The sequence below is a fragment of the Micropterus salmoides genome, unplaced genomic scaffold, assembly GCF_014851395.1.
Source record: "Micropterus salmoides isolate LMB-PRFRI ecotype aquatic unplaced genomic scaffold, ASM1485139v1 Ms_hic_scaffold_6, whole genome shotgun sequence".
In the NCBI taxonomy this organism is placed as follows: domain Eukaryota; kingdom Metazoa; phylum Chordata; class Actinopteri; order Centrarchiformes; family Centrarchidae; genus Micropterus; species Micropterus salmoides.
This window is the reverse complement of record NW_024044348.1, coordinates 4,749,879-4,763,212: the sequence shown is the minus strand read 5'-3', so window position 1 is coordinate 4,763,212 and position 13,334 is coordinate 4,749,879. Positions and strand designations below refer to the sequence as shown.

Genomic DNA, 13,334 nt, shown 5'->3' with positions numbered 1-13,334 from the left:
CATCTTGTTTCTCATTTTGTAGTCGTCTTGTGTGTGTCTTTTAGTGAAATGCTGCAGGTGATGCGCAACTGTCAGGTGCTGCTGTTTGTTGAAAAAAACGCAGCTGAACTTCAGTATTTAGTTCAGACTAAAGATGAAGAGAAGATGTCTGACTCCTGTTTAAAGCTTCCTGTCACAGCAGATCCACAATGAACCTCTGCACAGATATTATACTGAATAAAAAATCCATGTAGTGCAGGCACTACTCTGCCTCCCTGAGGGGAAACTATAAAGGAGATACAGTTGAAACAGACATTATCGCTGTTAAATTAAAATAGGATTATTGAAGCGGGGAAACCTTCTACAACCAACTGAGAAAAGTACACCCTGAATAGGCACCCAACTGAGATGTGCAAATTGGTTATTATGGTCTGCAAAGTCTTATTACGTCCTACTTAAAATGTCGTGACAAAATTCAGCTTTTTATATCCACTGTCTGTATTTCTACTCTTCTAGTGCTGCTACCAGCAGGTCAGTGTGACTCTGAAATATCTGCTGCTCACCAGTCACAGCTGTGTCTTGTTCTAAAAAGGGCTTAGTGCCAAAAAAAACAACATTTATTATGGCCGAACAATTTCAACAGGTCCTCTTACCTAAACAACAAAACTGGCTTGTTGTGGTAGAGGAAACAACACAGCATCAGTACTTTTCGATATGCCACTACCATGTTTAAGGTTTGGCTAGATTTAGGTACAAATACTTGGTTAGTTAAGAAAATCTCATTACAAGATCCATTTAGAAGCTGTTCTGAAGCTTTTGATTGATTCCCTCTTTGATCCTCAGCAGATGGAGTTGTCACAGAATTATAGATGTTCAAACTTTCCTTCTTGCCCATGTTGGCTTAAAACCATACTTCTGTATGAAGGCCACATCCTTTTTGGTGATTTTAGAAGTTTAAACTAGACTTGGCCTTGCTAACGTCTTATTGAGGCAGTACTTTGGCACAGAGGTGCTTTGAACTAAATGTTTAGCAGGTATAAAGTTTACCATGTTTCAGCGGTGGACAGTAACTAAGTATATTTACTCAAGTATTGTATTGTACAAATTTGAGGTACGTGTACTTTACTCGAGTATTTTTTTTCATGCTACTTTCTATTTCTACCACCTCAAAAGGGAAAAAGTGTTCTTTTTACTTCACTACATTTATCTTACAGCTTTAGTAGCTACTTTACAAATTAAGCTTTTTTTACACACAAAACATATGAAAAGTTTATAAAATATGACGTTTTGTTATGCGTTATGTTCTGTCTGTTGACAGAAAATTAACTGGAAACTATTTAGATCATATTTAATGTAAAAAGCATTTGATAGCTCCAGCTTCACAAATGTGAAGATTTGCTTCATTTCCTTTTAATTATTTGAATGTTAATAATGATGTTGAGGTTTGGACTGTTGGTTGGACAAAACAAAGCATTATGAAAGTGTCACTTTGGGCTCTGGGTAACTGAAACGGCATTTCTTACAATTTTCGGGAATCAATCGATTAATGGAGAAAATAATCAGCAGATAAATTCGTACTAAAAATCATCATTAGTTCAGGTTCAAAATAGTTGAAATGAGCTCCAGGTTTAACAACTACAGCAGTATAATCCTGCTTTTACTTGAATGCATGAGTAAAAATAATATCACTGCTCAAAAAAAATAAAGGGAACACTTAAACACAATGTACCACCAAGTCAATCACACTCCTGTGAAATCAAACTGTCCACTTACGAAGCAGCACTGATTGACAATCTATTTCACATGCTGTTGTGCAAATGGAATACACAACAGGTGGAAATTACAGGAAATTAGTAAGACACCCCCAATAAAGGAGTGGTTGCAGGTGGTGACCACAGACCACTTCTCAGTTCCTATGCTGATGTTTTGGTCACTTTTGAATGCTGGCGGTGCTTTCACTCTAGTGGTAGCATGAGACTGAGTCTACAACCCTCACAAGAGCATGGAGGCGCTACCAGGAGACGGGCCAGTACATCAGGAGACGTGGAGGAGGCCGTAGGAGGGCAACAACCCAGCAGCAGGACCGCTACCTCCGCCTTTGTGCAAGGAGGAGCAGGAGGAGCACTGCCAGAGCCCTGCAAAATGACCTCCAGCAGGCCACAAATGTGCATGTGTCTGCTCAAACGGTCAGAAACAGACTCCATGAGGGTGGTACGAGGGCCCGACGTCCACAGGTGGGGGTTGTGCTTACAGCCCAACACCGTGCAGGACGTTTGCCAGAGAACACCAAGATTGGCAAATTCGCCACTGGCGCCCTGTGCTCTTCACAGATGAAAGCAGGTTCACACTGAGCACATGTGACAGACGTGACAGAGTCTGGAGACGCCGTGGAGAACGTTCTGCTGCCTGCAACATCCTCCAGCATGACCGGTTTGGCGGTGGGTCAGTAATGGTGTGGGGTGGCATTTCTTTGGGGGGCCGCACATATTATAGTACAATATAACAGTCACAGGGGACATTGTACTGCACAGAGTACTTTTACTTTTTATAAGTACATTTTCCTGATTAAACATACATATTTTTATTTACTTGTAACAGAGTACTTTTACATGCACGTGCATGAACACTTTGTCCACCACTGCCTTGTTTTATTAAATGTTGGCATGTTAACATTTGCCAGTTAGCAATAGACATGAAGCACAGCGGAGGCTAATGGGGATGTTTTGAATTAAAGCTTTGCAGACCAAACTGAGATTTTGACCCGATGATGGCACTAGATGAAAAGACACAGGATCAACAAAGTAATTGAAGGTACATGATTGTCTGTACAAAATTTTAAAACAATCCCATAAGTAACAATCCAATAGTTTTTGAGACTTTTCAGTCTGCACCAAAGTGGTGGATGAACTATACAGCCAACTATGCCACTGCGAGATCCACGCCGCTAGAGTGACTAAAAACACAAATTTGGATGAATGCTTCTTTGACCAGTGGATCTCATGGTCACCCTAATTAAAGCTGGTGGCACCTTTTGATTATATTAACTAGGAAATTAGATGAAAAAATAGTGAGTTTTACTAATTATATATATTATATACACATACACACACACACACACACACACACACACACACACACACACACACACACACACATTAATAATTAATAATGAAGCTCTTAAAGAGGGGGGCAAAAAGACAAAATAGTAAATCAGCTAAGGATTTGACTTTAGAAGCATGAGAAGGGAAATTATAGTTTGCTTGCAGTAGATGATTTCATACAGCATGTGATAAAATAGACTATTGTTACAGAGACGTAAGCAGCACTCGAAAAAAAACATTTTTTCCAGGACAAGTGGGAAGGAGAGGTGAAAATTGGAGCGAAGTGTGAGAGCTGGGTGGAAAAAAGTGAAGCAGGTGCTGAATTTGATCTACAAACCACAAACAACATCCAAAACAGTACGATGAGCTCAGAGTGACGACTGCAACTGTTGATTATTTTCAAGATTAATCGATTAGTTGTTTTGTCTGTCCAAGGAAGGTTAAAAGGCAAATGGACTTGGTTAAATATACTCAAAAACGACTTCTTCAGTTCTGTCAAAATATGGTCCATAAAATGTCTGAAAATGAATTTTAAAAAATGTCCCAAAAAGACGTCCCCAAAAGTCTTGTTTTGTCCACAACCCAAAGATATTCCGTTTACTGTCACAGAGGAGCAAAGAAAACTAGAAAATATTCATATTTAAGAAGCTGGAATCAAAGAAGGACATTTTGTCCCCTTAAAAAAATGACTCAATATTATTAATCTATAATCAGAATAGTTGCCAATTAATTTAATAGTCGACAACCAACAACTAGCTCTAGAGGACTGACTCACTTTCATCTCAACTGGAAAAACTCACAGATGAATTCAGTTTACACTCATTCACTTGGCGCGAGTAAAAGACATCTTGCAAAAGCTGGGATTCGCTCTAATCTTTAGTAGGACCAGAGTGACAAAAATGTATCCTCTGCATTACTAAAGTCAGACTGACACTTTAATTTTAGTATGTAGATCATCAATACCTTTCTTATCATCAGATTTATTTGTTTTACTGACAAACTACAACACAATTCATTCATGTGACAGGAACGGTCAGAAACCTCCAGGTGTTTACATGCCACAGTGCCCTAGATTTAGTTGCACAAGCTATTTGTAAATCCATGACCATGTTTACGTGTAAAGTCCCTCCTTAGTTAGTAACAACTAGTTAGTTTCAACTTGGGTTGCACCATTAAAACTGTTTGGCTGTAGGATAACAAACAATATCCTAAACTTAACAGCCAATCCTTTATAAATATAGGTATTGCTTTGCTTATTTATATATGTAAACAGTTTGAGTTTGTAGCATCAATGTAGTCTGAGTGTTAGTGAGAGGGAAATATCTGATTATGTTAACCAACCAACAGTTTTAGCTCCCCTGATATTTAAGTTGGCCAGATTCAGTTTTAATAAGACACTGTAAAACATATTTTACACTAACTTTAATAGACACTGGGTAACACTGACCCATGCAGCTTGGTGATGTGTTTTTTTCCTCTACAACATCCTTAACTCTGTTTTATCTCCAAGTGTCATTAATACATAACCACTACTAAAGCCGCATTTCGACCAAAAGTACCCGGGACTTTTTAGTCCCCAGACTTCTTTTCAAGGAACTAAAAGGTTCCCTTCAGCCCACTGTTGTGTGCGTTTCCACCGTGATCTAAAGACCTGCGAAGATTAGGCAAATTAACCAGCTGACGTATACGCCATACAAAGCGATGTACTGGCATCATTATTTAGTAACCACTATCCACGTGTCCGCCCGAGCGTCAGAGGAACGTGATTTTTAACAAGTCTGTGAAGGTTCTCAGTCATCCAGGTCATAGTTATCCAACGAAGGTTGAGGTCAAGGGCAACTGGACTTGGTTGAAGATAGAAGAAGACGTTTCGTCCCTCATCCAAGAGACTTCAGTTCTGACTGACTGGTAGGGAAACTCAGCTATTTAACCTCTGGGATCATTAGCCAGGATCGTCGATACCGCAGGTGGTAACGACAGTCATCACGGTCGTTAGAGCCACCCGTGGCTAAGTCTGAACGACCATCATTGGCATCTTCACCTGAGGCCATGAGGAAATGCTTGTTGAGTTTCCTGGGAAGTAATGAAAGGACAGCATTGTAAGTGGGGGATAAGTGGTGGCGTAGACCTCCTCCTCTGTTCAACGACGGCTTCCCTGACACCTCTTTCGAACCATCCGTCTTCTCTGTCTAAAATGTGCACCTGGTGGTCCTCAAAAGAGTGTCCTTTATCTTTCAGATTTAAATGAACGGCAGAGTCTTGAGAGTCAAAGCGGTCTTTGAGGTGTACCAGAATCTGTCTTAGCGTGTTCTTGGGTTTAAAAAACACAGGGATGTTGTGTTTGTTGAAAATCCTCCTGAGTTTCTCTGATACTCCAGACACGTATGGAATCACAATGTTGTTGCATTGAATGTTGTTCTTTGGATATCTTCATCACCATGAACACACACTGCAGTTTATTCTGACTCAGTCCCACATACGCTGTCCTGCTGCCCCAAATACTCACAAGAACCCCACATGTGGATTCATCCACCGCTGAAAATAGTCCCCAACAACTGCACTATGTATATGTATTAAAGAGTATTTCTTTTTAATAAAACTATATATTTGTAATGTAAAGATTCACATCTGTGCAATGTTTACCCAACGGGTTTTAATGCAGCACCGCTGACAGTTCAATATGAAACTTGAGCTTGTTTTGATAAACATAAAACTGAAAATTACAACAAGGCAATGATCAACTCAGTCCTCTGATGTTTTGGCATTTGAGAGCCTGTTATGAAAAAACAAAGCTAAAACAAGATTCTTTTCATTCATTTCATGCATTTCCCTTGATTTAAATATACAGATTTGACTTTTGACTTTTAATTCCACTAAACCAGTGATCTTCAGTGATTTCAAAAGGATTAAATGACTGATTCTTCATCCTAAAGGCCATCATCAAGGTTGTCAAACGTACAGAGAAGTTTGACACAAGAAGTTACAGGCTAATAAATACATTAAAATATTGTACATCTTTCTTATTATTAGGTCAACATGGTCAAACTGATGCACACGATTTTCTATTGTCCTTCTGCAACTATTTTCTTTTTGTTGCAACATAAAGCACCTGGTTTGATTTGCAACGTTATCACTGCAAGTCACTTACCTGCCTTTCAGTGATATTTGACAGATAAGCATTTCTGTTATACTGCATTTCCATTGCAGCAGACCAGTCTGTGAGTTTCCAGTGACATAACCAATAATCCAAGTACTGGCACATTAACCCCAATAAAACCGTGCACACAAAATTCAGCTGGATTTATTCCTACAGTTTTGTTGTTTTTGTTACTGAGTGCAGTGAATAAGCTCAAACCTCCAGCGTGATGTGGTGAAATGGTCACTCTTCTGTCTTTGTTGTCCTCTGCAGATTAAAGTACACACAATAAAACGAGAGGATTCATCAGTGTGGAAATAACTTTACAAGAAATTACTGATACATAACTGAATCTGTCAAAACCTTGCTGTGCTTTATATGTAGTCACACTATTTGAGAGGTTCTGCACACTTAGGTCCATGACAGTATTTAATCACTCTTTAAAGCTGTCCTAACTGCTACTACTCTCATATTAACTATGAGAGTTATCACCTGCAGTTCTCTTCAGCTCTTCTGAGCTTTAAAGCATCTTTCAGCTCATCATTTTGTTTTGTTTTTTACGGCCTCAACTTGTAGGTTCACCCTCACAGCTCTCGTCAACCCCATTTCAGCAGCAAGAAGCTGTTATCAGTAAATAAGCACTGATAAACCCGCTGCTCAGCACCAAACAGCAGACAATGTTAGCAGCTACAGACGACGGTGAAGAGAGAGGAACATCTAGCAGCTAAAGAAGCAGGAGTTGGTTAATTTACATTAATCAGGACACCAGAAATGCGACTCCAAATTATTGATAATGTTACTGACTGTGACTATTTGCTAACAATTTCACCATAAGAACTTTAAAAAGAGCATAATACATTAGTTTTGTGTTTACAGCTTGTTCCAATGCTCCCAAGTGGTCAAGAAACAATTAATAACATAACATAGGAAGCTCCACAGATACAACACGTCACACTGAGGATAAATCAATACAAAAAGCTAATTTTAGAAATAATTATCAAAACAGTACATGGATTTGTATTGTTTTGAACTGTGGAATTACTTTTCCATGTGGACATTTCCCCTGAGGAAGGTTCTAAAACCAATAGGCTGGCTCTTTGAAGATAAAATACATGCATGGATCAAAGTGCAGAGTTTTTAACAGTTTATAAAAAAATTAACTATCCAAAAGGCTCATGGGAACTCTGCCGTGGAAGAGTTATAATGTACAAATGAGCTTATAACTCCCCCCCAAAACCAAAACACACACTCACTTTCTGAGCCGCCATCAGAGCGTCCAGCTCCTGAGTCCAGCCGAGGGCGTCGACCAGGGCTTGCACACCGCTGACCACGTCACCCAGCTGCACGACGTCGTTGGGCCGCCGACTCCAGGCGAACGGCCCCACCAGGTCCCTGTTGATGAGCAGTCGGGGGACAGAGCTGCGCACAGCTCCTGCCAGACTGGCGAAGGGCTCCACCTGCAGAGCGAAGAGTCAACTGCAGCAGCTTTTCAAAGCATGTTGCCTTCTTGTTGTAAGGTGATATACAAATACATTTGTGTATTTTGTTATTATTAGAGTTTACTCTGGAGATGCAGACAGGAAACAGACGGAGAAAAGAAGGTAAGATGTGCAGCAAACGTCCAGAATCAAAACAGGACTTTGTGATGCACGTTTTGAGCCACTTGCTGTCGCCCCCCCAACAACAACTACTTGAGTTGATGGTGTAGTGTTTGTGTTAAATGAGCCCTTCACTAATAACAACTTCAGTGGTTTCAGGTAGTACTCCTCTTTAAGCAAAACATTACTGACTATTAAGAATCACTGAGACCAGGAAGTTTGAGGTGATTCTGATCCAGCTGCTTGAAACTATTAATATCGCAATAACATAAAAGTATTTTTACTACCTATCTGCTAACTAACATGAACTGTTTGACTATAGATCCAATAAAGCTATTTGCTGTATTTTCCAATCAAAATCCCAGACATTCTCTTGCAGAATAGGAATATATGTCTAGCAGCAACATCACAGCAACGACCCCGTCTCTTTTACAAAATAAAACCTGCAACCTTTAGAATGGCAAGAATGGCAACACAGACTTACAGTCCCCTCGGAAAGCATTGGAACGGGAATTCAAAGTCCTTTGTTTTTGTTGTTCACTGAAGACATTTGGGTTCAAGAGACAAGAGTTCAGAATTTTTTCTCTCATTTCCTGGTATTCACATCTAGATGTGTTAAACAACTCAGGACATACCAACCTTTGTTTGAACCCACCCATTTTTCAAGTGAGCAAAACTATTGGACCATGTGACTGTCAGATGTTTCTTGTAGCCCAGGTGTTGCCTTTTAGGCTGATTGTCCAAATATTAAATATCTCTGCATGACTAGTCTAAGTTTTCATCCTTGGTTCAAACCTATAAAGACTGCATTTCCTGTTAAAGAGGATAAAGCAACACGAAGACCAGAGAGCTGTCTATGGGAGAAAAGCAAGTCACTGTCAAGCTGAGAAAAGAAGGAAAATCGAGCAGAGCCATTGGACAAACATTGTGCAGAGCAATTTGGAACGTCCTGAAAAAGAAAGAAACTACTGGTGTACTGAGTAACAGACGTCCAACAGGTCGGCCAAGGAAAACAACAGTAGTTGATGACAGAAATATTAAATTTTATTTATTTTAAGATTATTTGTTCCAATAGTTTTGCTCACCTACGAATGCTGTGGTCTAATACAAACGGTGGTGTGTCCTGAGTTGTTTAACACATTTAGATGTGAATACCAGGAAATTGAATTTCTGAACTCTTGTCTCATCTTTTGATCTTAAACCCAAATGTCTTCAGTGAACAAAAACAAAGGAATTTGCCTTACCGTTCCAATACTTTTGGAGGGGACTGTCTAGTGCAACATTTATTTAACTTCTTTTGCAAGACAATATTGTTGCATCCTTTATGACGCTGGAATTTATTAATTTAAAAATATCTAGGCGTCCCCTGTCAGTTTTGGTTGGGAGCTTTTGCTGCATGAGATACCCCCGTCTCTCCTAGGGATGCACAGATCCGATACTGACTCAGATAGCTGGATCAGGTATCGGTGACAAATGGTACATCCCTAGTCCCTCCTGTCAGCATAGTCACTGAAAACTATTTGTTGATGAAGATGATATAGTACAGAGAGTCCCTTTGCATGTTTGTTTAGTTCCAGTGGGCCCAGCTTTAAACGTCATGTCATCTCTCACCCCAACATACCGGTTCAGCTGAAAAAAAAAAAAAAAAAAGTCAGATTACAGGAACATGTTGTTGTTTGAAGCCGGTGTCGCTCACCTCCAGTGAGGTGCCCATGACGATGAGGAGGTCTGCCAGTGGGAAGTCTGTCAGGTACTTGAAGAAGTGCACCGGAAGCTCCTCTCCAAAAAACACGATGTCAGGCTTGACCACGCCCTTACAGGTGGAGCACTTCGGGACCGTCCCGCTCATCACGTCTGGCTGATGAGACACAAGATGTAAAATGACTGAGTCCTGATTATTTTATTGACTGAAGTTTTACTATATAAAATATTAACATAAATTTAAAAGATTCTGAAGTAGTTTTATCTGGTTTTTACTCACAAATTTCAACAGTTACACCAAATGTTTGTCATTTTAATTTGATAAATTAGTGAGGTTTATTGTTTACTGTTGGATACTGAAGACCTGTTCTACATCATAAACTGGCTGTTCGCTCAAACACTCACTGATTTTTAATGCAACTTTTTGCCAGACGCAGACGCCATTCACCCCCATCATCATCTGTCTGAAAAGGAAAACTTTGATGGGACTTGTGTATCTACAAAATTTCTTTTTTTTTGGTGACCAACTTTTTATAAATTTCCACGCCATCCTCAAAGTGGCATAGTATACAAATTTTACATATTTAATCACTTTTTAAATATGAATTTAATAATAATTATATAAAAAGAAAGGGGCACAAAGAGTTATCCCCTGACCTGGTCAGCAGCTCTTTCAATAGCCTCTAACGTTCCCTCCTCCTTTAGCTTTGTTTACCGATGCAAATGACAATTCTAAGACTAGTACTCTATGAAAGGAAGATATGCATCGATAAACACGTGTATGTGGAAGCATCATCTTGTAATATGGATTTGTTTGGACTGCCGATAACGACAACATCTCACAAAAATTCTCACTATTTTTCTAAATGCAGAAATATAAGGAAGCTGGCTAAACTTTGTGGGGTGGAGCTGGAGCTACTTTGGTTACTCAGTTAAGGATGTTTAATTCCTTTCACCTCAACACTACCCGCACTCATTATTATCGAAACGAAAGAATTTCCCCTCGGGGATCGATAAAGTATTCTGATTACAACTGTGTGGTGCAACAATCCTGTGATCAGAAATGCCACTTAAAATGACCGGATTCAACTGTTACTATAAAGATTACATGGAGTAGTTGCATTGCATTTGGGCATAATAATAAATAACAAACAAGCTTATCTGATGTTTTTTCATAAAAAACACAATAAACCTTATTCTAAATATTTTTATAAAATCAGGGTTAGTGTTTGGGTTATAACTCACTCGTAGCTCGTCTCCCTCGTACCTCTTCAGACAGACGGTGCAGGTGGCGGTGGCAAATGTACCGTGGGCCTCAACCAACATCGCAGGAGGGATCCCTGCCACTTGATGCAGATATAAACAAGCACAATGACTTTAAATTATGTGGAGCAATTAATTTATCATATCAAAAACGATGCTAAAAGAAGCAAAGATATGAACACATACATCGCTCCAGCCCGTCGATGTTCTGCGTGTACATCCGGAGAAGCTGACCCTTCTTGTGAAGCAACTGTACAAAATAATGGGTCAGATTGGGCTGATAGTTCCCAGGATACAACTCCTTGGCCAGGGCGAAGAAGGGATTAGGGTTTTGATGGAAAAAGTTTATCTCGAATATGGCCTCGGCGTAAGGCAGGTCATACTGCTGCAGGTTGTCATAGAGGCCGCTGCCGGGAGACCTGTGAGAAAATAATGTGCTGATAGACCCCAGAATACACCTGACATTTACAGGAGCTTAATAGAAATACCATATCTAACCTTTTTACCTGAAATCTGGGATGCCACTGGGCGTGCTGATCCCGGCTCCGGCCATCACCACCACCCTCTTGTACTGCTGCTCTCTGATGCTCTTGGCCATGTCCTGCAGGGTCTGCTGCTCCACGGCTGCACCGTCACCACGGGAGGAAAATCCCCGAGACCCATTCCACCAGGGAGAGTTTGTTTGTCTGTGAACAAGCAAAACAGGGATGAGTACAGAATACTTCACTAATGCTTAATCAAGTCTGATGCTTAACTTACTTTTTTACAGATGCTAAATGCACTTACAATTTGAGCTGCCAGATGTCCTGTATTAAATTAAACTATTAGTTGATTAACAGAAAAGTAGATGAAAACAATTTTCCAATGTGAATGTTTTGTAGTTTTCTTTATTTACTTACTTTTACCTAATTTTAAAACAAATATCTTTGGGTTTTAGACTTTTGGCTCTGCGAAACAGTGACGACCATTTTTCATCTTTTTAAATGCTGAACATTTGATGGTTTTCGCTTCTCAAATGTAACAATTTGATGCTTCTCCTTGTCATGCATTATAATAAACTGAATATCGATAGTTAGTCAGACAAAACGAGACATTTGAAGTAGGGCTGCAACTACAACTCTACCCTGTCAATTATTTTCAAGATTAAACAATTAACTGCGGGTAATCGTTTAGTCTATAAATTGTGAAAAATGCTCATCACAATTTTCCAGAGCCCACAGTGACAGCTTCTTTTGTCCAACCAACAGTCCAAAACCCAAAGACTTCATAAATGACAAAGAATAGCAGCGAGACCTTACAATTAAGATGAAACCAGCAAATGTTTGACACTTTTACTTACTCAAAATAGTTCATTAATTTTCTACTTGATTAGTCGTCTAATCGCTGCAGCTCTAATTTGAGGACACAACCTTTGACTCAAGGAAATCGTCATTTTTTTGACATTCAATAATCGAGAAAATAATCTACAGATTAATCTGTGATTAAATTAATTGTTAGTTAATATTCTAAGATTTGTTTAGATCTGGAAAGAAGACACATTGAAACTTATCAGCTGACATTCTGGTAATTACTTTGTGGTGTTTTAGGAAAGCAAAACCATGTATTATGGTTCACAACATTAAACAACACCCAATATCATTACAATAATGCATGATAAATATGAACACACGGCCCAGCCATACCTGAGGATATAGAATATCTCAGGTGTGTGCTGTTTTCCTAACTGTGAGGTGTAAGTACAGTTGTGTGTTTACTGGGACAAACAATGACAATATCACAAAGCAGTCTATGTGCTGTGTTACCTTAAACTTTAGTCTGCCTATAAAAACACACTGCTGCTTGCACACTGTTATATAAACAACTTGATTTTACCTTTGTTTAATTTCTGATCCTACATGTTCATTTGCTCTAATGTGTGTGTGGCAGTCTCCTCACATTTATGCCAAACATGCAGAGCACTGGTAAAATGTCAGGATCTTGCTTGTCTCGTTAAGAAGTGTGTCTATGATGGTACCTGCACAGAGCTGCTGCACCTTGAGATGGACACAATAAACTCCTTTGAGCCAAGCCTATAAAATAAAATAAAAAACACAAGGCATGTGTCACAATTATCCATCATAAAATCGTTCTCATCTCTATTTCTTCTTCATTTTTAGCTCTGTGTCTACTAACCGGCTGCAGAGAGCGTCCTGGTGGATCTCCAACACAAACTGCGATGTAAACAACAAAGTCTGACAGGTGACATTAACGAGGAGCTCACTAAAGGAGCCATAACACAGCTGTGACTGCAAGCTGCACTACCCACAGATATTTAGAGCATGATTAGCAGATTCATAAACACGGACACGAACGTTTTCACTTATAAAATCAGATAAAATAGGAAACTCACGACCGCCTGCAGAAATGTGTGCAGTAGTCCTTTGACCTTATGACGCGGAGTAAGTTACCGTAATGTACGATGTAGCCTAACTTAGCTACACAAAACAGCTCGGCCGTTAGCTAACTTACCAAGCTTGGTCGCCTATTTTGATTTAATAAAATAAAACAACATAAACA

At 39.5% G+C, this 13,334-nt stretch overlaps 1 protein-coding gene across 2 annotated transcripts; it reads right to left on the bottom strand.

Annotated features, from left to right (window-relative positions):
* Window positions 1–5,713: 5,713 nt before the first annotated feature.
* sirt3 (sirtuin 3) lies at window positions 5,714–13,309 on the bottom strand. 2 transcript variants are annotated; one of them, XM_038701377.1, is made up of 8 exons: window positions 12,951–13,309; window positions 12,793–12,847; window positions 11,285–11,464; window positions 10,965–11,197; window positions 10,761–10,861; window positions 9,511–9,672; window positions 7,470–7,673; window positions 5,714–6,483 (listed from the first exon to the last, which is right to left on the bottom strand). In XM_038701377.1, the coding sequence occupies exons 1-8, from the start codon at window positions 13,048–13,050 to the stop codon at window positions 6,460–6,462; spliced, it is 1,059 nt and encodes a 352-aa protein (XP_038557305.1). In that variant the 5' UTR covers window positions 13,051–13,309; the 3' UTR covers window positions 5,714–6,459. The 2 variants fall into 2 exon arrangements, with proteins under 2 accessions (XP_038557305.1, XP_038557306.1); XM_038701378.1 differs by lacking the exons at window positions 10,761–10,861; window positions 10,965–11,197; window positions 11,285–11,464; window positions 12,793–12,847; window positions 12,951–13,309 and adding an exon at window positions 9,921–9,974.
* Between the last annotated feature and the right edge of the window lie 25 nt (window positions 13,310–13,334).

What these genes read in the sequence shown, in the direction of transcription:
- sirt3 (XM_038701377.1), bottom strand. Translation starts at nt 13,050, where the DNA reads ATGGCTCCTTTAGTGAGCTCCTCGTTAATGTCACCTGTCAGACTTTGT. An exon ending in AGTGGCATCCCAGATTTCAG is followed by an intron (nt 11,198 to 11,284) that starts GTAAAAAGGTTA and finishes ATTTTCTCACAG; the next exon opens with GTCTCCCGGCAGCGGCCTCT. An exon ending in ACGAGGGAGACGAGCTACGA is followed by an intron (nt 9,673 to 10,760) that starts GTGAGTTATAAC and finishes GTGTCTCATCAG; the next exon opens with CCAGACGTGATGAGCGGGAC.